The 24845-nt window shown below is 46.5% G+C and overlaps 2 protein-coding genes across 4 annotated transcripts; one reads left to right on the top strand and one right to left on the bottom strand.

The window, feature by feature from the left end:
* Positions 1 to 73: 73 nt before the first annotated feature.
* Positions 74 to 5387, bottom strand: LOC121442597 (polyglutamine-binding protein 1). 3 transcript variants are annotated; one of them, XM_041644191.1, is made up of 8 exons: positions 5311 to 5387; positions 4909 to 4953; positions 4642 to 4721; positions 1489 to 1600; positions 1209 to 1321; positions 821 to 1102; positions 547 to 610; positions 74 to 388 (listed from the first exon to the last, which is right to left on the bottom strand). In XM_041644191.1, the coding sequence occupies exons 3-8, from the start codon at positions 4706 to 4708 to the stop codon at positions 232 to 234; spliced, it is 795 nt and encodes a 264-aa protein (XP_041500125.1). In that variant the 5' UTR covers positions 4709 to 4721; positions 4909 to 4953; positions 5311 to 5387; the 3' UTR covers positions 74 to 231. The 3 variants fall into 3 exon arrangements, with proteins under 3 accessions (XP_041500125.1, XP_041500126.1, XP_041500127.1); XM_041644192.1 differs by having other exon boundaries at positions 4905 to 4953; positions 5311 to 5370; XM_041644193.1 differs by lacking the exon at positions 4909 to 4953 and having other exon boundaries at positions 5311 to 5379.
* A 132-nt stretch (positions 5388 to 5519) lies between these two features.
* LOC121442599 (mitochondrial import inner membrane translocase subunit Tim17-B) lies at positions 5520 to 15668 on the top strand. The gene is made up of 6 exons (XM_041644195.1): positions 5520 to 5589; positions 7216 to 7315; positions 11169 to 11232; positions 14874 to 15002; positions 15084 to 15194; positions 15291 to 15668. Exons 1-6 carry the CDS (start codon positions 5564 to 5566, stop codon positions 15377 to 15379), a joined length of 519 nt encoding a protein of 172 aa, XP_041500129.1. The 5' UTR covers positions 5520 to 5563; the 3' UTR covers positions 15380 to 15668.
* Positions 15669 to 24845: the final 9177 nt, after the last annotated feature.

Below are 24845 nucleotides of genomic sequence, written 5' to 3'. Positions count from 1 at the left end.
TAAAATGTGTTTTGCATCTTGTCAGCTTGGGTTGGGAAGCCTGGAAGGGAAGGAAGCACTCAAGTCTCCTGAGTATGATCCACAACAAAGCTTTTATTACAAACAATTAGGGGGGCGCGAGTGTAGCTCATTGGTGGGATACTTATTCAGCATGTGCGAAGCTCTGGGCCCTACATCCAGAGCCACAAGGAAGAAAGCAGGAAGGCAAACTGCCAAAGCTACAGCAAAGGGTCAGTCCTGCTGTTTGGTTCGGGAGGCCTCAGCGTTGGCACGGAGCACAGCCCCTGGGGAAGGGTATGGGCGCTGCTGGAAGAGGGGCCCAGCTGCTGTCGTGTCGGCGCCTGTCTTGGCCTCATTCCTTTTGGGTAGTCCTGTTGACCATGTGCCCCTGGGGATAACAGACAATTAGAGGACAGGAAAGGGGTATAGTGGACATTTTCCCAACTGCCCACGATTAAAGAATGGGAAGAAATACAGGAGGAAGGTACTGCTCACAGGTATAGCGACAAGCATGAAAAGCCAGGATTGTCAGGGGGTTTCACTTACCGGGGTGCATCTGAGTACGAGCTGGGATCCATAGGGTCTAATTCTTCATCTTTCCGGCTCGCCACTATAGAAATAAGTAGTTGGTTAAATTCTTCACTTAAGGTCCAACGAGCCCCAGATCACTGAGCCCCTTCTCCCAGGAAGAAGTGTTGCCAGGGGCTACCATGGCCCACAGCACCATTCTCTAGGAGCCGGGGTCTAGATATGCGTTCCTTATATTCCTGTGCCCTGGTACCTCACTTGACTCATCCAAGTCCCAACCTGATCTGCTTACCCTTCTTGCTCTTGGGGTAAGGAGCTAGCTCCTCTCTGCGATGGTGGCGCCGGTCTTTGCCATCTTCCCGGTCTGCTTTGTCATACCCCCGGTCCCGATCTCGTTCCCTGTCCCGATCTCTCTCTCTGTTGTCCACTTTGTCATAGCTCCGCTCTCGATCAGACTTCTCATGGTTTCGGTCTGCCTTCTCATGGCTCCTGTCTGGCTTCTCGTGACTTCGGTCTGACTTCTCATGATTTCTGTCCAACTTCTCATGATTCCGGTCCAACTTGTCCTCAGCCTCTGCGGTAACACAGAAGTCAGAAGCCCTCTCTTCTACATATGGTCTCCTCAGCCCCTCTCTGAGACTGTAAGAATCACTGAGATACCCATGCATTTGCCAACTCACCAGCATTATTGGTCCTCAGTTTCTTGGCAGATTTGGAAACGACAAAGTTGGGGTCATGTGGTGAGAGCCACGACACGAGGTCTGTCTCGACATTCCAGTAATAGGGGAGTCCACTATGGGCAGTGAAAGGGAAGGGAACGTCAGCACAGATGTCCCTTATGTCAACTGTTTCCCTGACCTCTGCTTAGATCTTCTCCATGGCTCCATAGCAGATACCTTCCTCATTAACACAGGAAGGGAAAAGCCAGCCATCCCTCCTGCCTTATGTTGGTAGGCTCACCAAGAAGGGTCAAACACCTTGTACCAGTTCGGTGGCAGACCCTCTAACCGGGTGGACTCATAGTCGACAGGATCATCATCATAGTCCTCAGCAATAATCTCTTCCTCTGGCTCTGCAAAAACAGGGAAACAGAAAAGCAGTTTAAGAACCCCGGGGATTCTCTTCCTATACTCAGGGCCTGGGGCCATAACCACTCACATCTACACCACTATACATAGAAGACAGAGCTATGCATTGACAGTTGATAGAGAATCTTCAAAAACCTACCAGTTCCTGAGTTCAGATATCATGTGGCCCTGTATCATCCAAACCTATTCAAATGAAATGGGTTTAAATAGCAGGGGGGTTGCCTAAAAACAATGGGTCACCTATTCACCTTCTGAACTGTGATGGGTTTCTGAGTCATGTACAGCAAGGAATTAATTCAAACATTGCTCTGAATCTACTCCCAAGGGCTAACATATAGTAAGCCTTTAGCAAGATACCTGGTGATAGAATAAAAAATGGTATTTATTATCAGCTCAATGCCTGGCTATCAGTAGGCCCATACCAGATTTCAGCTGTGGGTATAACCAACAATAAAATGCATATGCCATGCCAATTGGTGGCACACACCTTTAATCCGAGCACTTGGGAGCCAGAGACAGGAGGATCTCTGTGAGTTCCAGGACAGCCAACGCTACACAGAGAAACCCTGTCTCAAAAATCCAAAAACCAATGCACATCCCAGCCCAGTGACATCAAAAGAAATGTCACGTATGATCATCCATATTGCTATTGCTAATAAAAGATACACTATCAAGCACCCGGCCTGCTGCGCGTACTTTTGCAAGGCCACCTGCTCCTTCCCATGCGGAGCCGGCTGAAGAGTCGCTATGAGCAAGGCCCACCTTCCCGAACTGAAGAAATTTATGAACAAGAAGTTATCATTGAAGTTAAATGGTGGCAGACATGTACAAGGAATTCTTCAGGGCTTTGATCCCTTTATGAATCTTGTGACTGACGAGTGGAGATGGCCACTAGGGCAACAGAATAACAGCGGCATGGTGCTCATACAAGGAAACAGGAGTCTTGGAAATAGTCTAAACAATGGCTGCTCAGCAGAGGAGTTCACATCCTTCCCCAAAGGACTGTTTGACTGGGGTGTAGAATTGGGTCATGTACATTTTCCTAACAAAACAAACTTCTGTGATACTCAGAGTGCAAATAGATACATGCTTTCAGCAATGGGCTCAGTACTCAAGAGACTTAAACAAAAATGATATGGGGTTTGCCTGAAGCCCTGGATTCAGACCCTAGCTTCACCAAAAAAAAAAAATTAGCACTATTAGGTACAAAGTCTGTGGCTGGCCCAAAGTAGTCCTGTAATAGATGTCAGTTATCCATACAATATTATGGATACTTTCCAGTGCCTAACACACCATATGGGTCAAAACTCACGCCAAATTTTATTATTATTGGCAATAATGTGTAATTAGCAGCTAGTAATACAGTAAACCTGTAGCACAGGTAATAAAAACCCAGAGACAGAAATTGGGGTTCAACCTGAAGGTCAGAAAAGCAAAGCAGCCAGTAACTGGCTCTTACCTCTGCTAATGAGACAGACTAAGAGCTGTCTCTTCCTGTTTTATAATCCTCTCTAGTTCTGGGATTAAAAGCGTGCACCACCACTGCTAGTGTAGCTACTGGGATTAAAGGTGTGTGCTATTGCTGCCTGGTCTGTAAGGCTGGCCAGTGTGGCTGTTTTACTTTTCTGATCCTCGGGCAAGTTTTATTTATTAAAATACAAATGAAATGCCATTTCATAAACCTAATTGATCGATGATCATTTTAGACTACTGATATATGTGCCAGGCACTTAGGTGGCCTCAAATAAATGTTAATAGGTTATCATGCCTATCATCACAGTACATCTGCTGAGTTAAAAACCACAAACCATTAACACCTTGTCACTATATTTGAAACAGAGACTGCAGAATATATCACTCTTATTAAATATTTATTAGTGCCGGGCGATGGTGGCGCACGCCTTTAATCCCAGCACTCGAGAGGCAGAGACAGGCGGATCCCTGTGAGTTCGAGACCAGCCTGGTATACAGAGATAGTTCCAGGACAGGCTCCAAAGCCACAGAGAAACCCTGTCTCGAAAAACCAAAAAAAAAAAAAAGCATAAATATTTATTAGTATAAAATAAATACTGGCCCAGTGGTGGTGGACACCTTAAATCCCAGCATTAGAAAAGCAGAGACAGACAGATCTTTGTGAATTCAAAGCCAGCCTGATCTACATGAGTTCCAGGCCTGCCAGAACTATAGGGTGAGACCAAGACCATGTCTCAAACATTAATAGCAAGTAGTTACCCCTTTGGATTTTGTTATTTTTGGAGTGTGCAGAAAAAAATATCTGGCCTGGAGTGCTGGGTTTTAAAGGAGTGTGTCACCATCACCGACGCAGCTTAGCTTTAGTGTCTTTTTTTTAATTAATTATTTATTTATTTATTATGTATACAATATTCTGTCTGTATGTATGTCTGTAGGCCAGAAGAGGACACCAGACCTCATTACAGATGGTTGTGAGCCACCGTGTAGTTGCCAGGAATTGAACTCAGGACCTTTGGAAGAGCAGGCAATGCTCTTAACCACTGAGCCATCTCTCCAGCCCTTAGCTTTAGTTTCTGAAGACTGGGTCTCGCCAAGTTGCCATGGCTGCCTTGATCTCCTGGGCTCAAGTCATCTTCCTATCTCAGCCTCCTAAGTAGTTGAGACTATTGGTACATACCACCATGCCCACTTTATTCATGAATTAAATTAAACTCTATCCTCCAGTCTACGCTTCACACAGTACTTACTATGCAGTAGTAATGGATACCAGGAAATTATATTGGCATTAAGATGCCTGCCAGGCCATGCAAGCTATCAAGTATTAACAACAAAGCCTCAATAGTAGAGCACATCCAAGAGTATGAGTTTGACCCCAGCAACGCAAGCGTGGAAAAGGTGTGTGCTTCGGGGCTGGGGACGAGGGTTCGCGCCTGCTTAGCATGCACCTGGGTTTGACGGGGGCGGGAGGGGGCAGGACCGGGTTAGAGAACAGAACCACAGACGTCTGGTAACACCGGCACATGGTAGACCCTTCTGTTATTTGCTTTCTCACCGGGCTCCAAATGTTTGAGGATGCCCCTCTTCGCCAAGCGGGTCTGCAGTGCAACCGGGAGCGGCATTGTGGGGCCAGACCTAGGAAGCAACAGACAGTACTGAACGACAGATCCGATAAACATTCCAGTCAGGATATCCAGTAACCATGCATCACACGACAGCGGCAGAGCCGATAAACATTCCAGTCAGGATATCCAGTAAAAATGTACCACACGGCAGCGAGTGCTCATTTGACGCCCCCCCCCCACGCCCCGCACATACCTACCTGACTGCACCAGTAGTAGCTCGAAGGACCGAACAAAAGTGCGTGCTAAAAGATGAAAGAAATACGTGGCAGTATGGTCTGAGCTAGCACCACCAGAACTCTACGGAACGGACCAGGACACCGGGACCGGATGCACCGAAGATCCAGTTCCTCTCCAGGCCAAGGCTCCGCCCACCGCCGGAGGGACCAAGTGTAACACACCCGCAACCCCAAATGGGATCACCCAACGTTCCTCCAAGTCACCACAGTGGGAGGAACCAAGGCGCTGGGATGGGGGCGCAAAAATGCCAACACCATATTCAGCTCTAGAAGAAAGCTTCTACCCCGCCGTTACCAGTCCAGCGACGTGAATAAGCAAAATCCGTCACCTACCCTCCCCTCCCTCTTTGTCATTATGCTTACCAATAGCGAAGGGCTCTCCTTTAAAAGAACAAAATTCTCCCCGCTCTCCCCAGACGCAGTTAACTGGTCGACGCCAGGGGCTTACAGGGAACGGACGTGGCCTGCCTGTCTAGCCAATAAGAACGCGCCCACGGCCTTACGTAAGCAAGGAAAACCAATTGTTTCCTTGGCCTACATACGACGCCTCCGCACTTGTGGGCGGTCCGAGGGGAGGAGGAGTGGCTCGCCAGTGCGACCGACTGCTCCAGGCGCCATGGAGGAGTACGCTCGCGAACCTTGGTACGGCCATGGGCACAGGCTTCGGGACAGTCCCTGCGACGCCCAGGCCAACCACGGGAGGCGGGCGGGGAAGGCAACGGCTCCATTGCCAAGTCCCTTACGCGGGAGGCTAAGAAACTTCAGAACCTCAGCGCGTCCGGCATGGCTCCGCCCACTTAGACTTCGTTAAAACCCGCCAGAGTGGAGAGTTCCCATAGGTGCGGTATGGGACAAACCACCTCACTGTTACCCTAACTGTTCTCCTAGACCCTTTTTGTGAGCCAAAAGAGAAACTCTGGGCAAATCCATTCCGGCAGCGGGGGAGGAGAGGCGTGGTGCCAAAACCCACAGGGTTTCCTCGCATGACTTTCCCAGACTGGGTTTTTGACTCCGGATAGGGCATGTATGAACCCACTGTAGGCTAAGAGGTGGGACCTGGAACTTCATTTGATTTTTCTTTTCTGTTTTAGATTTTATTTTATTTTTTATTTTTTGGTTTTTCGAGACAGGGTGTCTCTGTGGCTTTGGAGGCTGTCCTGGAACTAGCTCTGTAGACCAGGCTGGTCTCGAACTCACAGAGATCCGCCTGCCTCTGCCTCCCGAGTGCTGGGATTAAAGGCGTGCGCCACCACCGCCCGGCTTCTGTTTTAGATTTTAAAAGGACACTGTACACGGCTTCCTTGAATGTGCTTGCTTTTTTTTTTTTTTTTTTTTTTTTTGAGAACAAAGTGCCACCCTGTTCTGCTTTGCTTAAGTAACATTAGCTAATTAACACTGTTGAAACCTGCCAAATCTTTGTACCGGTCAATTCATTCTTTTTTCCATAGCAACAAAACAGTTTGATTGATGCTTGGTTGTAATCAAGAGTACTATTCTGTCAGTAATAAGACCAGCATTTGGAAGGCTACCCCGCCTCAAAAAAAAAAAAGAGAGAAAGAAAAAGAGAAAAAGTAAAAATTTTCCCACTTTTCTGTCACAGATATATTTACAAAGCCTTTAGGTCTTGTTTATTTGTTTTGAGACAGGCTCTCGCTATGTTGCCCTGGCTGTACTGGAACTCTGGGTAGATCAGGCTGACCTCAAACACATCTACCTGCCTCTGTCTCTGCAGAGCTGGGATGAAAGGCATGGCACACCCAGAACACAAAGTTTCTCTCTCTCTCTCTCTCTCTCTCTCTCTCTCTCTCTCTCTCTCTCTCTCTCTCTCTCTCTCTGCTTTTCCAGAAAGGGTTTATTCCTTGCCGTCCTAGAACTCACTTTGTAGACCAGATTGGCCTTGAACTCAGATCCAACTGCCTCTGCCTCCCAAGTGCTGGGATTAAAGGCCAAGGTGTGTGCCACCACTGTCCAGCTGCACAAACTTTCTTTTTGGGACAGGGTCTCCATTTATAACCCAGGCTGGACTCCAACTCGTGATACTCCTGCCTCAACTTCCCAAGTATTATGAATACAGGTATGTGGAACCTTGCCTGGCTTTCCTTTCTGGCTTTGTGGGTTGTATCAAAACTGACAGAACTAATTTGTTATTATCTGAGTTGTTTCTTACCAGTTGTTAGCTTCCCATTTTGGTTCTCCAAGTTCCAAAGAGTCCAGGCTTGGCAGGGCAAGGGTTTCACATTAACCCAATCTTTTCCTTTCTGCTTGCAGCCCATGGCGGATTGTGGATGATTGCGGTGGAGCCTTCACTATGGGTGTCATTGGTGGTGGAGTCTTCCAGGCTATCAAGGGCTTTCGCAATGCCCCTGTTGTGAGTTGGGCCTTCCCCCAGTGGTGTGGGAGTCTGCAGTCTTGCTGACATAGAATCCTGCTCTGAACACAATCATTCTGTTGCTTGTTCACCTACTTGTTGGGCCTGGCTCCTGGATCTATGATTTGAGGGACTCTATTCTTCAACTATCTAGCTGGACCTCTTTGGAAATGCTGTACTGTCAGAAACAGTCTTAGGGGCTAGAAGTATATGTAGGAAGAGTTTTTTTTTTGGGGACCAGGGGATCATGATACCATGATCAGCTCTGTTCCACCAGCTCCTTCCCAAATAACCCCTCAGGGACTTATTAATTATAAATACTCAGCCAATAGCTCAGGCTTGTTACTGTCTAGCTCTTGCAACTTAAATCAACCCATTTCTATTCATCTATGTGCTGTCCCAATGCTTGTGGCATTTATCTCCTGCATGTCCTGCTTCCTTTCTGTATGGCTGGCAGCTCCTCTGACTCTGCCCTCCTTCTTCCCAGCATTCTCTCTGTACCAAAAATCCTGCCTAACTATAGGCAATCAGCTTTTTATTAACAATGAGAACAACACATATTTACAGTGTACAAAGGTTGTTCCACAGCAAGTACATAGCTCAGTGGTGTAGAGTAGTTGGTTGAGAGAGAGAGAGGGGTGGGGGGTCCTTGGTTCATTCCTCAGCATCAGAATAAAAGGAAAAAGGTTAGCATCAAATCTTAAATGTGTATGCAATGTAGATTTTACCTCAAAGCAGACTCTAAGTTTAAATCCTGTTATAGAAAAAAAATGACAGCCAGGCGGTGGTGGCGCACGCCTTTAATCCCAGCACTCGGGAGGCAGAGGCAGGCGGATCTCTGTGAGTTCGAGACCAGCCTGGTCTACAAGAGCTAGTTCCAGGACAGGCTCCAAAACCACAGAGAAACCCTGTCTCGAAAAACCAAAAAAAAAAGACAGAAGTTTGACAGAGAGACAAATTTACATTGAATGGGGAGACCTTTTAATATAATTCCACCTCTTCCCTTAAGGCCCCCTGCCCTTGGAGACTTTATTAGATGTCACTGTTTTAAAAGCATGGCAAGGGGCTGGAGAGAGGGCTAAGTAGATAAGAGTACTTGGCTTTGCAAGCATGAGGACCTGAGTTTGATTCTCCAGCACCTATGTTAAAAAGCGAGGCATGACTGCCTATGCCTATAATCCCAGCATTGGATGGGGTGGGGCACAAGACAGGCATATCCCAGGAACTTGCTGGCCAGTCAGCCTAGCTGGAAGTGCAGCTTCTGACTCAGTGAGAGACCTTGTCTCAAGGCCAAAAGCAAGAAAAGCCCTGATGTGCTCCTCTGACCTCCACACATTCACACACCTGCACCTTCGTGTGTATATATGCCACACAGGCACACACAAACGTTTGCTTTGTTTTCAGATAGGGTTTCTCTGGATTGCCCTGGCTGTCCTGGAGCTTGCTCTGTAGACCAAGCTGGCTTCAAACTCAGAGAATTGCCTGCCTCTGCCTCCCATGTGCTAGGATTAAAGGCATGCACCATCACGGACCGGTGTAACTTTGTTATTTTTAATTTTTGCAAAGAGTAAAAAACAATGACTTCTTGAATTTTGCATGCAAATGGACGGAAATAGAAAACACTATCCTGAGTGAGGTAAGCCAGACCCAAAAAGAGGAACATGGGATGTACTCACGCATATTTGGTTTCTAGCCATAAATAAAGGACATTGAGCCTATAATTCGTGATCCTAGAGAAGCTAAATAAGAAGGTGAACCCAAAGAAAAACATATAGACATCCTCCTGGATATTAACCTTCATCAGGCGATGAAAGGAGACAGAGACCCACATTGGAGCACCAGACTACAACCCCAAGGTCCAAATCAGGAGCAGAAGGAGAGAGAGCACGAGCAAGGAACTCAGGGCCATGAGGGGTGCACCCACACACTGAGACAATGGGGATGTTCTATCGGGAACTCACCAAGGCCAGCTGGACTGGGTCTGAAAAAGCATGGGATAAAACCAGACTCACTGAACATAGCGGACAATGACGACTGCTGAGAAGTCAAGAACAATGGCACTGGGTTTTTTTTTTTTTCTTCGAGACAGGGTTTCTCTGTAGCTTTTTGGTTCCTGTCCTGGAACTAGCTCTCCTCGACCAGGCTGGCCTCGAACTCACAGAGATCCACCTGCCTCTGCCTCCCGAGTGCTGGGATTAAAGGCGTGCGCCACCACCGCCCAGTGGCACTGGGTTTTGATCCACTGCACGTACTAGCTTTGTGGGAGCCTAGGCTGTTAGGATGTTCACCTTACTAGACCTGGATGGAGGTGGGAGGTCCTTAGACTCCCCACAGGGCAGGGAACCCTGATAGCTCTTTGGGCTGATGAGAGAGGGGGAGTTGATTGGGGGAGGGGGAGGGATATGGGAGGCGGTGGCAGGGAAGAGACAGAAATCTTTAATAAATAAATAAATAATAAAAAAATTTTTTGCAAAGCCTCATACTGGAAAGATTGCCTTGAACTAGGGCTGAAGAGATGGTTCATAGGTTAAGAGCAGTGGTTGCTCTGCTAGAGGTCCTGAGTTCAATTCCCAGCAACCACATGGTGGCTCACAACCATCTATGAGATCATTGGTGCCTTCTGGCCTGCAGGCATTCATGCATGCAGGCAAAACACTACTAAATAAATCTTAGAACAAGATGGCCTTCAACCACGGAGATAATTGGACTTAGACTTGTGAGCTTTACTCTCTAAGACTTAAAGATGGACAGGGTGCCTGCTTCTCTATGGGTGTGAGCCTTTTGGGATATATCAGTTACTTTTCTGTTGTCGTGATAAAGTCCATGACCAAGGCAATTAATAGAAGGAAGAGTTTATTTGGGCTTTGAATTCCAGAGGGAGAAGAGTCCAATGTGATAGGATGACTTGACAACAAGGAGCATGGCTGCCAAAGCAAGAGGCTGAGAGTGCCCATCCTCAATGGCAAGTGTGAAGCAGAGAGAGTGAACTGAAAATAGGCAAAGCTTTGAGGCAGTGGTTTTCAACCTTCCTCATGCTGTGACTCATTAGAAGTTCTTCATGTTGGGATGCTCCAACCATAAAATTGTTTTTGTTGCTACTTCATAACTGATTTTTGCTAGTTATGAATCAGTGTAAATAACTATTTTCTGATGGTCTTAGGCGATCCCTGTGACCTTCAAAGGTGTTGTGAGCCACAGATTGAGAGCTACTGTTCTATAGTATATTTTGCCATTTGAAGCTGTCTTGCTTGATTGCTTAGCATCTGTCTCTGCCACTACTGTGTACACTCAGTCGGAGAGGGCAGGGACCTTGTTCCTTGTTGTACCCCTGCATATAAGATGAAGCCTGGCGCATAGGATCTACTCATTGTGTACTGAATGAACAAGTGAACAGATGAATAAAACTTACCAACCCCACTCTTTGTTGTATATTCCCCATTCTCCTGCGTTTCTGGCTGCTGCTATGCATCTAACAGCTTTTCCATGTCTTCCCTCTTTTTGTTGCAGTGCTGGGAGTAGAAGAACCCTGGGCCTTGCTCACTCTATGCAAATGCCCACCAGTAAGCACCCAGCACCTCTTCTTTTTTTTTTTAATATTTATTTATTATGTATACAATGTTCTGTCTGTGTGCATGCCTGCAGGCCAGAAGAGGGCACCAGACCTCATTACAGATGGTTGTGAGCCACCATGTGGTTGCTGGGAATTGAACTCAGGACCTTTGGAAGAGCAGGCAATACTCTTAACCACTGAGCCATCTCTCCAGTCCCCCAGTACCTCTTCTTATATAGGCTAGAAACCCTGCCTTGCCAGTGGTCTTACCCCTACCTTGACCCCTTTTCTTGCTTTCTCCAGGGAATACGACACCGCTTCAGAGGTAGTGTCAATGCTGTGAGGATTCGAGCACCCCAGATTGGAGGTGAGGAGATTCGGGGAACATAAGGACATGATAGCAACTTTGAAGGTAGTTGATCCTCTGTAGAGGTCCAGATTCTAACCCAAAGTCTGACTAGAACTTCCTGGGATGGAGACATTTCCCAACAGTTAATGTGAAAGAACAAGATTGTGTCTTCTGCGGTTTATTTATTTATTTATTTTGAGACTGGATCTCTCTACATAGCCCTGTCTCTACCTACTGAGTGTTGGGATTAAAGGCTTGCACCACCACGCCTGGGGTATTGTGCAGTTTACATCTATGTCTCACCTCTTCCATGTTAGGGGACCTTACGCGAGTAGCATACCTTCCTCAAACTTCATCTGATGATAGCATGGACCACCCAACAGCTAGTGTTAAAACGAACTCACGTAGCCAGGCGGTGGTGGCACACGCCTTTAATCCCAGTACTCGGGAGGCAGAGGCGGGTGGATCTCTGTGAGTTCGAGGCCAGCCTGGTCTACAAGAGCTAGTTCCTTGGGGCTGGAGAAATGGCTCAGTGGTTAAGAGTACCACCTGCTCCTCTAAAGGACCTGAGTTCAATTCCCACCAACCACACGGTGGCTTACAACCATCTGTAATGAGTCTAGTGTCCTCTTTTGGCCTGCAAGCATGCATGCATGTACGCATAATACGGTATACACAATAAATAAAATAAATCTTAAAAAAAAAAAAAGAGCTAGTTCCAGGACAGGCTCCAAAGCTACAGAGAAACTCTGTTTCAAAAAAACAAACAAAAAAAAAAAAACTCATGTAGTATTTCCTATGCTAAGCCCGTTGATAATATTACCTAATTTAAAGTTGCAGAAGTTAACTGACACAGTACCTCAAATAAGTACTAGAACACAGCCCGCAATAAACATTTTGACTACAGGTTGAATCTTCCTATCCAAAATGCTTGAGACCAAAAGTATTTCACACTTCAGAAGATTTTGGATTTTATAAAATTTGCATATGTATAGTCAGATATTTTAGAAGTGAGACCCAAGTCTAAACACAAAATTCACTTGTGTTTTATATACACCATACTTAAGTATCTTGAATATCTTTGTTTTTTGAAACAGGTCTCACTCTATAGCCCAGGCTAGCTTCAAACTCAAGGTTATCCTTCTGCCCCAGCCCCACAAGTGTTAAGATTACAGATGAGATGCACGCACTGGCTTTGTGGGAGCCTAGGCAGTTTGGATGCTCACCTTACTAGACCTGGATGGAGGTGGGGGTTCCTTGGACTTCCCACAGGGCAGGGAACCCTGATTGCTTTTCGGGCTGAGGGGGGGGGACTTAATTGGGGGAGGGGGAGGGAAATGGGAGGCGGTGGCGGGGAAGAGACAGAAATCTTTAATAAATAAATGAATTAAAAAATTTTAAAAAAAGATTACAGATGAGAGCCATACCCAACTCTTTTTAAAAAATAATTAGTTTATTTTGAGATACTGAGAATTGAAACTATGACCTTCAACATGTTAGACAAATGCTCTACCACTAATTTTGTCTCAGACTCAAAGTGTTATTTTATACACTATAAACACATATATAGCTGGGCAGTGGTGGCGCACGCCTTTAATCCCAGCACTTGGGAGGCAGAGGCAGGCGGATCTCTATGAGTTTAAGGCCAGTCTGGTCTACAAAAGCTAGTTCCAGGGCAGGCACCAGACAAAACTACAGAGAAACCTTGTCTCAAAAAAAAAATTAAATATGCTTTTGGCCAGGCGGTGGTGGCGCAGTCCTTTAATCCCAGCACTTGGGAGGCAGAGGCAGGCAGATCTCTGTGAGTTTGAGGCCAGCCTGGTCTACAGAGTGAGTTCCAGGACAGGCTCCAAAGCTACAGAGAAACCCTGTCTCAAAAAACAAAAAAACAAAACAAAAAACCACACATATGTATGTATTTTTCTTGTTTTATGGTAGGGATGGATTGAGCATGCAAGGCAAGTACTCTATCACTAAAACAGATTCCCATCACTATATATATATTTTTTTAATTAAGAGATGGAGTCTCAAGACTGAGAATGTAATTTAGTTTGTAGAGTACTTACCCAGCAGTACAAAATCCTGGGTTCAGTCCCCAGCACTGCATAAAAACTGGGGATATTGGTGTCCACTTGTAATGTTGACATTTGAGAGATGAAGACAGATGGATCAGAACTTCAAGATTATCCTTGGTGGGGTTGGGGATTTAGCTCAGTGGTAGAGCGCTTACCTAGCAAGCGCAAGGCCCTGGGTTCGATCCTCAGCTTCAGAAAACAAAAAGGTTATCCTTGGCTACATAGAAAGATTTGAGGCCAGTCTTGGCTACATGATATCTTGTCTCAAAAAAAAGGGAGAGAGGCGGGGAGACTGAGGGCTGAGGATATAGCCCAGTGATGAAGTACTTAGCTGGCTTGAAACCCTGACTTCCATTCCCCACTACCACCACCAAATCAAAAACAACAAGTAGAGGGAACTTTCTATGTTTTCCAGGCTGGTCTCTAACTCTTAGGCTCGGTGATCTCAGCCTCCCGTGTAGCTGGAACTGCAGCTGTATACCTCCAGAGTTTTTTGTTTGTTTTGGTTTTTGAGACAGGGTTTCTCTGTGTAGCTCTGGCTGTCCTGGAACTCGCTCTGTAGACCAGGCTGGCCTCGAACTCAGAGAGATCCACCTGCCTCTGAGTGCTGGGATTAAAGGTGTGCGCCACCCCGGCCAGCATTCTCCTGCATTTTTCCTGTTTCATGTTATATGACGTCAGCCTGGAATTTTCTGTCACTGGTATCATGATCATGCTCAAAAAGTTGTAGTTTTGAAGCATTTTGGATTTCTAGATTATGCATGTTTAATATATATCTTGTGTTCTGGCTTTTCTGTCCTGTTTTCCTTCTCTCTGAAATCAAAACCAGAATTCCAGTTCCATGTGATAGTTAAAGAAAGGGTGGAAGTTGCTTCATTGAAAGCTGTGTGAAAGGTTAATCTGCTTGTATCCATTTACCAACTAAAAGTGAAAGGATTTTGATGATTACTACAAACCTGATTAAATGGGGAACTCTTAACAGTGGGAAAGATGGAGTGTTGCATAAGGGCCTCCACCTGTCTCTATGTCTGGACTTTCTTCCCTCTTGTATTTGATGCTGACATTTATTTATTTATTTATTTATTTATTTATTTATTTATTTATTTATTTATTTATTTATTTTTTTGAAACAGGGTTTCTCTGTGGCTTTGGAGCCTGTCCTGGAACTCGCTCTGTAGACCAGGCTGGTCTCGAACTCACAGAGATCCGCCTGCCTCTGCCTCCCGAGTGCTGGGATGCTGACATTTAACCCATGACTTTCTACAGGCTATGTGACTCTCCCAACCCGCTTTTCTTTTTGAGACAGGCCTTCATTCTATGGGTTTCTAACTCTTTGCAGTCTCCTGCCTGAGCCCCCCAGGTGCTGGGATTATGTCAGCCATGGGTGTTGTGTATGTGCATGTGTGTGCTTGTGTGTTTCGCTGGGAATCTCCCTAAGCAAACACTCTACTGCTGAGCCACATCTTACAGTCTCAGAAGCCCCTTTCTCGGTCAGTCTTCAGACCTTGGAAGTTCCCAGATGTTGAGATATACAGATCCTCGGAATTTCTGGTACTCACTGATTAGGCCTCTATCCCCCTACAGGTAGCTTTGCAGTTTGGGGAGGCCTGTTTTCCACCATTGACTGTGGCCTTGTACGGCTGCGGGGCAAGGAAGACCCCTGGAACTCCATCACCAGTGGAGCGTTGACTGGAGCAGTGCTGGCTGCACGCAGTGAGTGCCTCCAGCCCCCGCCCCCAGTCCTTTCCCTGTTCTGCCTGCCCTTCCTCAGCTGTTTCTTTTTCTGCCTCCCAGGTGGTCCTCTGGCTATGGTGGGCTCTGCGATGATGGGGGGCATCCTGTTGGCCCTCATCGAGGGTGTTGGTATCCTTCTCACTCGCTATACCGCCCAGCAGTTTCGCAATGGTAAGGACCTGGTGGGCAATGGTCAGGGAGAGTCAGGAAGCATTGTCAGCCTTCTTCATTCTTCCTCACCTCATTACCTCATTCTCCCTTCTTTAGCACCCCCATTCTTGGAGGACCCCAACCAGCTAACCCCTAAAGAAGGAGCTCCGGCCCCAGGTTATCCCAACTACCAGCAGTACCACTGAGGAAGCCACCGCCTGCCCCTGCCACCGTGGGAGCTACTCCTCAGTTCCTTCCCGGATGATCTACCTCCAAGGGAGGACTGGCTCCTATATATCCCTGAAACCCTCCAGAGAGGGCCTCTACTCTACTCTCTTGTTCTGTGGTAGGGGTGGGGGCACCCCAGCATTCTTGTCCCATGGGTCCCCTTTTTATGTCTCTCAGGGCATCCCAGCCTCACACATGTAACAGTCTGTCATCCCAGATCCTCCATGTGGCACCCTGATGAATGTTTAAAGCCAGTTTTGAAATGTCTGTGTATGCACTCCTTAGTCATCCAGATGACCCTCTCCTCAGGAGAAGGGTTTTGAAAGTTTAGGACTTGTTATTCCACAGTGAATAGATTCTAGTAAGGAGTTTTTGCAGGGTAGTAGGGGAAAGAAGCAAGATCTCACTATGTTGTCCAAACTGAACTTGAACTTGCGTGATGCTAGCACAGCCAGCCTCTAGTAAGGAGTTATAGAATGAATCAGCAAGGGAGGTAAGATACACAATGATATGAACCATGAATAAGCATGGTTAGGGGCCAAGGGATACAACGAGCAAACAGGAGTAAGCTTGGCAAAGAAGCTCAGGAACTCCAGGATTGCTGGGTATGATGTATGCCATGCTAGCCCCCCCTAGCATAAGCTCCCCTTGTATAGACTGGACACTACCCTTAAGAAAAGCCTGTTCTAAGCCAGGCTGTGGTGGTGCATGTCTTCAATCCCAGCACTCGGGAGACAGAGGCAGGCAGATCTCTGTGAGTTCAGTACCAGCCTGGTCTACAGAGCTAGTTCCAGGATGGCCAGGTCTACACAGAGAAACTCTGTCTGGGAGAGGGGGTGAGCATTGACTGAATACCAGTCATTCTATTTTTAAAAATTCCATTTTAAAACAAACAAAAAAAAAAACGATCCAGCCAGGCAGTGGTGGCGCACACCTTTAATTCCAGCACTTGGAAGGCACAGGCAGGCAGATCTTCAAGTTCAAGGCTAATCTGTTCTGCAAAGCAAGTTTCTGCACAGCCGGGGCTATACAGAGAAACCTGTCTCTAAAAACAAAACAAAACTCCATATGGCCTCATACCAGCTCTGGTATGTGTGGGGTGGAGGTCCAGGCATCAGGGGAACTGCTTTCTCAAAAAAGGTGCCCTGTGTTAGTCTCCTGTCACTTTTTTGCTTGGTGGGGTCTACAGTTTTTACATTTGCTGTTTTTTGTTACTGTTTTTAATTACATTTTAAATTTTTTTATTTAAATTTTTCCACATAATTTTTTTTTTTTTTTGGTTTTTCGAGACAGGGTTTCTCTGTGGTTTTGGAGCCTGTCCTGGAACTAGCTCTTGTACACCAGGCTGGTCTCGAACTCACAGAGATCTGCCTGCCTCTGCCTCCCGAGTGCTGGGATTAAAGGCATGCGCCACCACCGCCCGGCTCACATAAAATATTTTGGTAGTATTTTTCCCCTTCTCCAACCCTTCCAGATCTTCCCCACCTCACTATTTAACTTTATGTCCTTTTGTTTTTTCAAACAGTGTCTCACTATGTAGACCTGACTGTCCAAACTGTTCTATAGACCACACTGACCTAGAACTCAGAGAGATCTGCCTGTCTCCTGCCTCCAGAGTTCTGGGTTAAATGCATGAGCTTCTACACCTGGGTTGTTGTTTGTTTTTCCTCCAACTTGCTATGTAATAGTAGCTTGCCCTGTAAATTGATCCTCCTGCCTCAGTTTCCTAAGTACTGTGATCACAGATGTATGCCCCCATTGTAATGGATTAATAAAAATGCTGCAGGATCCCTGGTGGCAGCAGGCAGCAGAAATGCTGCAGATCCCCAAGCAGCAGCAGGCAACAGGCCATGTGGTTGTGGGCAGTGGGCAGTGGGTCCCAAGAGCAGCCAGTCCTAGGCAGGGACTGTGCATGAGACCATGCCACAGGTCTCCGAAGGCCGTGGCGGAGGCGGCTGTGGGCAAGGGACAGATGGATAGGCATACCATGCAGAGTGGAGTTGGATATTTATTTAGTGGTTATGGAAGGAAGGAGGGAAGGGGAGGAGAGGAGAGAGGAGAGAAGGGAAAGACCAAAGCTGCCTCTCTGAGAGGGAGACAGAAAAGAGAGACTAAGGCTGCAAGCAGGAAGGAAGACCTGCCTGCCTCAGTGGATGGGGGAGGGAGTGGTCGTGGCTTGTCTCTTAAAGAGACAAAACAATCATTACACCCATACCAGTTCTATTTTGTTTTTAGACAGGTACTCATTAGTATAGCTTAGACTCACCTTGAACTCCTAAGCTGTCTACCTCCCAAGTGCTGGAATTATTGTTTTTGTTTTTGGGTTTTTTTTTTTTTTCTTTTTGGTTTTTCGAGACAGGGTTTCTCTGAAGCTTTGGAGCCTGTCCTGGAACTAGCTCTTGTAGACCAGGCTGGCCTCGAACTCACAGAGATCCACCTGCCTCTTCTTCCCTAGTACTGAAATTAAAGATATGCCACCACTGCCCAGTTTATCAATTTTTTTAAAGACTAATTTCTTGGTGTGGGGGCAGGTACACCTGCCATGGTGCATATGTACAGGTCAGAGGAAAGCTTTCCAGGATCAAATTTGGGTAGTAAGACTCTATGGCAACCTAGTTGTTTATTTTTTTTAAGAGTGACCATAATATATCCAGAAATGAGTCTCATTTGGGGAGAGGAGAGGTATGAGAAAGATTGTCCTGGGTGGACATCTCCCAAGTTCTGTTATTCGGGTCAAACCCCTAATGGGATAAACATTGTCTCTACTGGGCTCATGGATGATAAATACTACAAGTCGCTGCAAGGAGATGGGAACTTCCATATAAAATTGGTGCATCTGGAGACAAACAAAGATGCAGTCCCTAGGGCCTCTGAAAGTTCCAACAAGAGCCTTGTGGCCCTCAGTAATGTCAACTGCAACACCTCTTCCTTGAACAACTCAGCGCCTAGCAAAGCATGGCCAGTCGATCGACTGCCCTAGGAAGGAAAAGATGGGTTGAGGTTTGTAGATATGCACCACACCCAAATAGAACCCAGCTGTGCAGCCATTCGTGAGCTTAGAACTGCAGCTGCAGTACTCTGATGGACAAGATTCCATCATAACTAGAGTATCAGGGTTTCTGTCCGGCACCACCACCATCCCTGCATCCCTGCACACACAGGCCCTGGCCCTCTAGCCTTTGGGAAACAAACTCCCCTATGTGGATCTAAGCTTGCCATCTGCAGGAGTTTTACTTGCTGAATTCCATGTGCTGAATTCACATGAGGGGTGGGGTCCAGACCCCACCCCCTTCCCATCTTTTGGTGCTCCCTAAGATTGCTATAGACCCTCCTGCGCCGTGCTACACTGGGCGCCTTACTTATTGCCTGACTTTTGCCAGCCTGTACACTTGGTCTGGACCGGTCTCAAGCCTCACTCCTCATGCTTAGAAGTAGCAGTCCTCTGCGGCATATCCATACTCCAGGAGTTGCAGCTTCTCAAACCCTAAGATCCAGTTCCCAGTTTCTACCACCAGGGTGCAGCTCGACCTTTGCAACTTGGAAGTGGTTCTCTCAGCTTGCTCTGCTGGATGCATAACTTCACTGCACTCGACCACATTGGACTCTGTCTTCCTGACCCAGCAAGCTTGGTGGGAGGGGTTACTCTACAAACGGGATTTTGTGCTGCTAAAATCTTAAACTCGAAATGCAAAAAAAAAAAAAAAGATGAAAAGAGAAATGGGAGAGAGACTAAAAGAAGCCTCAGGTAAGAACTGAAGCAGCCTAGGACCTAGGGTGATGGGGGCTCTGCAGAGACTCCGAAAAGGGCAGGAGATAGGCACAGTAGAGAGAGACATTACATAATAGGAGAAAGTTCTTATGGTTATTCCACAGGGTGATTGATAGCCAGAGAATACAAAGAACTAAAGAAAAGAAAAATTGAGGACTGGACAGGTGGCTCAGTGGTTAAGAACATTGACTGCTCTTCCAGAGGTCCAGGGTTCAATTCCCAGCACCCACATGGCAGCTCACAACTGTCTAGAACTCCTGTTCTGGAGATCTGACACCCTCACACAGATGTACATGCAGGTAAAACACCAGTGTACATAAAATAAAAATAAATCATTTTTAAAAGTTGAGCCCCCCAGCTGGGCGGTGGTGGCGCACGCCTTTAATCCCAGCATTCGGGAGGCAGAGGCAGGCGGATCTCTGCAAGTTCGAGACCAGCCTGGTCTACAAGAGCTAGTTCCAGGACAGGCTCCAAAACCACAGAGAAACCCTGTTTCAAAAAACCAAAAAAAAAAAAAAAAAAGTTGAGCCCTCCAATCATAGATAATACAATCAGTAAATGGCAAATGAACTAAGCAGAAACTTCTTAAAAGTTCAGCATCTTGCCATGCTTGGTGGTATTTTATGAACTCTGGAGCCAGAGGTAGGAAGATCTCTGTGAGTTTGAGACAAGCCTGGTCTTCATAGTGAGTTCCAGGTCTACATATCAAGACCCTGTCTTCACAAAAGAAAACAGAAAAAGCCGGGCGGTGGTGGCACATGCCTTTAATCCCAGCACTCGGGAGGCAGAAGCAGGTGGATCTCTGCAAGTTCGAGACCAGCCTGGTCTACAAGAGCTTGTTCCAGGACAGGCTCCAAAACCACAGAGAAACCCTGTCTCGAAAAGCAAAAAAACAAAAAAAGAAAAAAGAAAACAGAAAACAAAGTTCAACATCTTTACCTATCAGGGAAAAGCAAATTAAAATTCCATCAAGATTTCATCTTTCTGAAGTACAAATTGCTGTCACCAGATGGTAGGGGTACGGGGAATGAGATATGCTTTATACAGTATTGCTGGAAATGTAATAGAAATCAGTAGAAAGTTTACTCAAAAAAACAAAAACTAACAACCCAGCTCTGCTACTCCCAGGTGTGTGCCTAAAGGAGCCACCATTCCACAAAGACACTGGCACAGCCATATTCATTGCAACACCATTCACAGTAAATCATTAGGGAATCTGCTTAGGTGCCTGTCAGCAGGAGCGGAGAAAGAAAATGTGAGAAAACAATAAAGAGAAGCCAGATGTAATGAGCCCATTGATGCTGGAGAGCCTGATGCAGGTTTCAAGCATTCTACCAACTGAGCTATACCCCCAGCTCTGAATAGCTCTTTAAAAGTGTTCATTTAAAAATTGTCATCAAATAGACATAAACTGAAATTTATCATTTTAACCATCCAGAGACTCTAGGAGGAAAGACTGATTCAGATTCTCCTGTACTTTCAGTTAACAATCAGAATAGAAAACTTGTGACCAGGTAGGTAGGTGTCTTCTAATCAATTTTTCAATTCTATCTTCACATAGTGTACTTGGACTTAGCATCACCTTGTTTCTGTGATCTCAATTCCAATAGACTGCTCCCTCCACTTCTCATGCTAATTACAAAGTCCTGGTGGTTTAACTTGTTTTTCTTTTCTTTTTTTTGTCTCCCCCACATCGAGGGGGCGGGGATAGGCGAGATAGTGCCACACAGCACTCTACTGTGAACACCTAGAAGTACTTACTGTGCTTTTGATTGACAGACTAGAAACAGGTTCCCCCAAGTCCCTCCTCATTTTGATTAATGTACTAGGGCAGTATTTTACTTACCTAGTTATTATAATAGTTGCTACAGAGGATACTGATTAAACACCAAAGGAAGAGGTGGATAGGGCTGGGGATGGGGGCAGGGACAGAGATCTCATGCCCTCTGCAGGGGTATCAATCTCAAGGAACTACTATGTGTTCAGCTAAACAGAACCCCTTCGAATCTAGTCCTTTTCAGCATGTTTGTGAACACAATTCATTACAACCATGGTTCATAAACATGAACCTTTTGCCAGTCTCTGGAGAAGTTGGGGGTGGGGCCCAAGTCCCAGCTTTCTAATTCCATTTGGCATCTGGTCACCCAGCCCCCCACTCTGAAGCTACCTAGAGGCGGCAGTCAACAGGCATCATTAGCATGTAAAAAGATAATCATTTTGAATATTCCAAGCATTTTAGGAACTGCATTCCAGGAAACAGAAGCAAAGATCAAAAATGTATTTTACAAAAATCACAACCATTTTAAAGCATAGAGTTGAGCTAAAGGCATTAAGCAAGTTCACATTGTCAAAGCAACCAGCACCATTGCTCGTCTCTGCAACTGTGGAACTCTTGTGGTATTTTGTTTGTATGTTTTGAAACAAGATCCCCTGTAGTATAGGCTGACCTCTACCTAGCTATGCAGCTGAGGCTGATCTGGATGTGCTTCTGATCCTCCTGCCTCTACCTTCTGGGTACTGGGATCACAGTGCACTGCCTTTCCCAACCCTTTGTGTGGCGCTAGGGATAGAAGAGCTCAAGGGTGCTAGGCAAGCACTCTTATCAACTGAGCTATGTCCCAAGTCCCTGGAAACTTCATTTAAAACTTTTTTGTGCTGTTGGAGATGGGAGTCCAGGGCCTCAAGAATGCTGAGCAACTCTACCTCTGAGTTACATTCCCAAACCTTTCCCTTTGTCTACTTCAAGTTTGACTCTTACATAGCTAGTGATGAATACTTGGCCTCCTATTTGTAAGCTGATTTATATGCTGATTTGAATAGTCAAGTACATATTTGGCAGTAATTCATACATTATTTATTGACTTTTTTCCTTAAAATATTCAGCTGGAGATTTGGAGGTATAAGTCAGTGGTAGGGTGCTTATCTTACATACTTGACACCCTGAATTTGGCTCTCCCAATACAAAAAATATTCAACTGGAGTTTGAGATTGTATTACAATTGTATGGCAGTGCTGAGGGCTTGCCTAGTAAATGTGAGGCCCTAGGTTGGACCTAGCACCACAAATAATGTGTATCAGTTTGGAAACAATATATATTGTCGCCAGGCAGTGGTGGCGCATGCCTTTAATCCCAGCACTCAGGAGGCACAGGCAGGTGGATCTCTGGGAGTTCTAGGCTGATTGTAGTTCCAGGACAGGCTCCAAAGCTACAGAGAAACCCTGTCTCGAAAAAGACTATTTTGTTTGTAAGCAGCATTTTGCTCTAGGCCAGGTTGGCCTGGAATTATGTAACCCTAGCTGGTCATCATCTCAAGGCACTCTCTCTGCCTCATCGCCTCAAGCTCTGGGGTTACAAGTATCAGCCACTATTACAGGCTGAAAGTGTAAAAGTGGGGATGCAATTTAGTGATAAGAGTGATTGTCTAGTATCAAGGCTCTGAGTGTTGTAATCTGCTGGCCTGCTCTGTCACCTGGACACCCTGTCCCTTTAAGAGACAAGCTCCTAGTCCCCCCTCCCCCCCTTTCCACCAAGGCAAGCAGATCTTCCACCTCCTCTCCAGCCTGCTCTCTTGCTCTCTCTGTCCTTTCCTTCTGGAGAGGCAACTTCTGCCTCTCTCTCCCTTCTTCTCCCCTTCCCCTTCCCTCTCCCCCTCCATAACCCACTAAATAAACTCTATATCCCAGCTCTCTGTCTCTCGCTGTCAATGGTCTCCCACCCGCAAAGGGATCCGCAGAGGCCTTCGGTGGCCCGCCCCTGCCGCCCCGCCCCTTGTTGCCCCCTTGTGGAACTGCTGCCCTCACATAGGGCTGGCCTCAGGTCCTACCTCTTTATAAAGGATAACACTGAGTCTGAATCCCCAGCATCACACACACACACACACACACACACACAAACACACACACACACACAGCACACACAGAGTAATAATGTGATGGCCTAGTATAGTGTGGTGCGAACTTGCAGTTCTAACTACTTAGGCTAGGAAGGAATACTACTTGATTTTGGTAATTTAGGACCAGCCTGAATAGAATAGCAAGAACACTTCATTTTCTTTTTCAGTCACTGTGGCTGATTTCCTTTATCATCATTATTGCCATTTGTCATATCATGTTTCCTGCCAAACCACTTTTTATTTGGATTTTTTTTTTGTTTGTTTTTTTTTTGGTTTTTCGAGACAGGATTTCTCTGTAGCTTTGGAGCCTGTCCTGGAACTAGCTCTTATAGACCTAGATCCTCCTGTCTTTGCCTCCTGAGTGCTGGGATTAAAGGCGTGTGCCACCACCACCTTACCTAGTTTACACTAGTTTTTTGTTAACACAGCCTTCAAATTGTAGTCAGGGTTTAGACAGACGCCTTGGATCCCATCCCCAGCACTACAAAACAAACAAGTAGATAGTAAATAGGCAGGGGGTTTTGTGTGTGTGTGTGTTTTTTTGGTCAGGAGTGAGGGTTTAGGAATGGGATGGGGAAATGGGGCTCAGTAGAGGAGCATTTGCTTAATATGTGCAAGGCCTTGGGTCCCCTTCCCGTCCCTCCAGGGGAGGCAGGGAGAAGTCAAGGCTTGAATTAGTGTGTTTCCTATTTTTTTTTTTTTTGATTTTTCGAGACAGAGTTTCTCTGTAGCTTTGGAGTCTGTCCTGAAACTCACTCTGTAGACCAGGCTGGCCTCGAACTCACAGAGATCTGCCTGCCTCTGCCTCCCAAGTGCTGGGATTAAAGGCGTGCGTCACCACTGCTGGCAGCCGTGTGTTTCGTACTTAAGATTCTCTCAAGGAGGGGGCTGGAGAGATGGCTCAGAGGTTAAGAGCATTGCCTGCTCTTCCAAAGGTCCTGAGTTCAATTCCCAGCAACCACATGGTGGCTCACAACCATCTGTAATGGGGTCTGGTGCCCTCTTCTGGCCTGCGGTCATACACACAGACAGAATATTGTATACATAATAAATAAATATTTAAAAAAAAAAAAAAAGATTCTCTCAAGGAGTCGTCACAATGTCATCTGAGGGCCTGATCAGGAAGCGGTCACTTCAAAAGCCTTTACAATTATAAAACATATAGAGAGAGAGTAGCTGCAAGCTGGAGGACAAGGGGCCGGGTGGGACAGGGGCACCTGCGTGGCTGGCCTGCGAGTCGTGCCCAGCCTGCGCTGCCCCCCACCGGGCGGGGGCCCGTCCGGGTGGGCCCGGCTTTTCCTGATCCCGTCTCCTTCCTGGTCTCCTCCCGGTCTGACTGGTCTCCAGCCTCCTTGCTGCTTCAAGCTTCTACAACTGTGGGATTTCCTACAATCCTACTCACTGTCACTTTGGACTTGTTCTACCTCTTCGCTCCCTAACAGCCCGCCCCGGGACTCTCTCCCCTCTCCTAAAAGTCTTCCCTCCAACCCACTCCAGACCTTGTTCTCCCCCTCCCTGGATTAGGCATTCACATCCCTTCCAAATTAACCCCCACCCCAACTCTCCAAATACTTGACACCGCCTTCTCTGAGGACCGCCAGCCTTGATTTTGTACTGAACACAACAGCCCCTATCATGGAGGCTGTGTTCCCCTTGGTAAACTGGACGGTCCCGGTGCTGGACTGGATTGGGCCCAGTGCCGGACTGGTTGACTTTCCTGTTAGATCTTAACTTTTTGTTTGTGTCCTTCCTCCTGGCAAGCTTGGCCTGGCTTTTGGCCCT

This window comes from Microtus oregoni, unplaced genomic scaffold (genome assembly GCF_018167655.1).
Source record: "Microtus oregoni isolate MIOR12 unplaced genomic scaffold, Mior012 000092F_001, whole genome shotgun sequence".
In the NCBI taxonomy this organism is placed as follows: domain Eukaryota; kingdom Metazoa; phylum Chordata; class Mammalia; order Rodentia; family Cricetidae; genus Microtus; species Microtus oregoni.
The sequence above is the reverse complement of the archived record's forward strand: the minus strand, read 5'-3'. Positions and strand labels throughout refer to the sequence as shown.

What these genes read in the sequence shown, in the direction of transcription:
- LOC121442597 (XM_041644191.1), bottom strand. Translation starts at nt 4,708, where the DNA reads ATGCCGCTCCCGGTTGCACTGCAGACCCGCTTGGCGAAGAGGGGCATC. An exon ending in AAGGTGTTTGACCCTTCTTG is followed by an intron (nt 1,322 to 1,488) that starts GTGAGCCTACCA and finishes CACTGCCCATAG; the next exon opens with TGGACTCCCCTATTACTGGA. An exon ending in TCGTACTCAGATGCACCCCG is followed by an intron (nt 389 to 546) that starts GTAAGTGAAACC and finishes TGTTATCCCCAG; the next exon opens with GGGCACATGGTCAACAGGAC.
- LOC121442599 (XM_041644195.1), top strand. Translation starts at nt 5,564, where the DNA reads ATGGAGGAGTACGCTCGCGAACCTTG. An exon ending in TCGAGCACCCCAGATTGGAG is followed by an intron (nt 11,233 to 14,873) that starts GTGAGGAGATTC and finishes ATCCCCCTACAG; the next exon opens with GTAGCTTTGCAGTTTGGGGA. An exon ending in AGCAGTGCTGGCTGCACGCA is followed by an intron (nt 15,003 to 15,083) that starts GTGAGTGCCTCC and finishes TCTGCCTCCCAG; the next exon opens with GTGGTCCTCTGGCTATGGTG.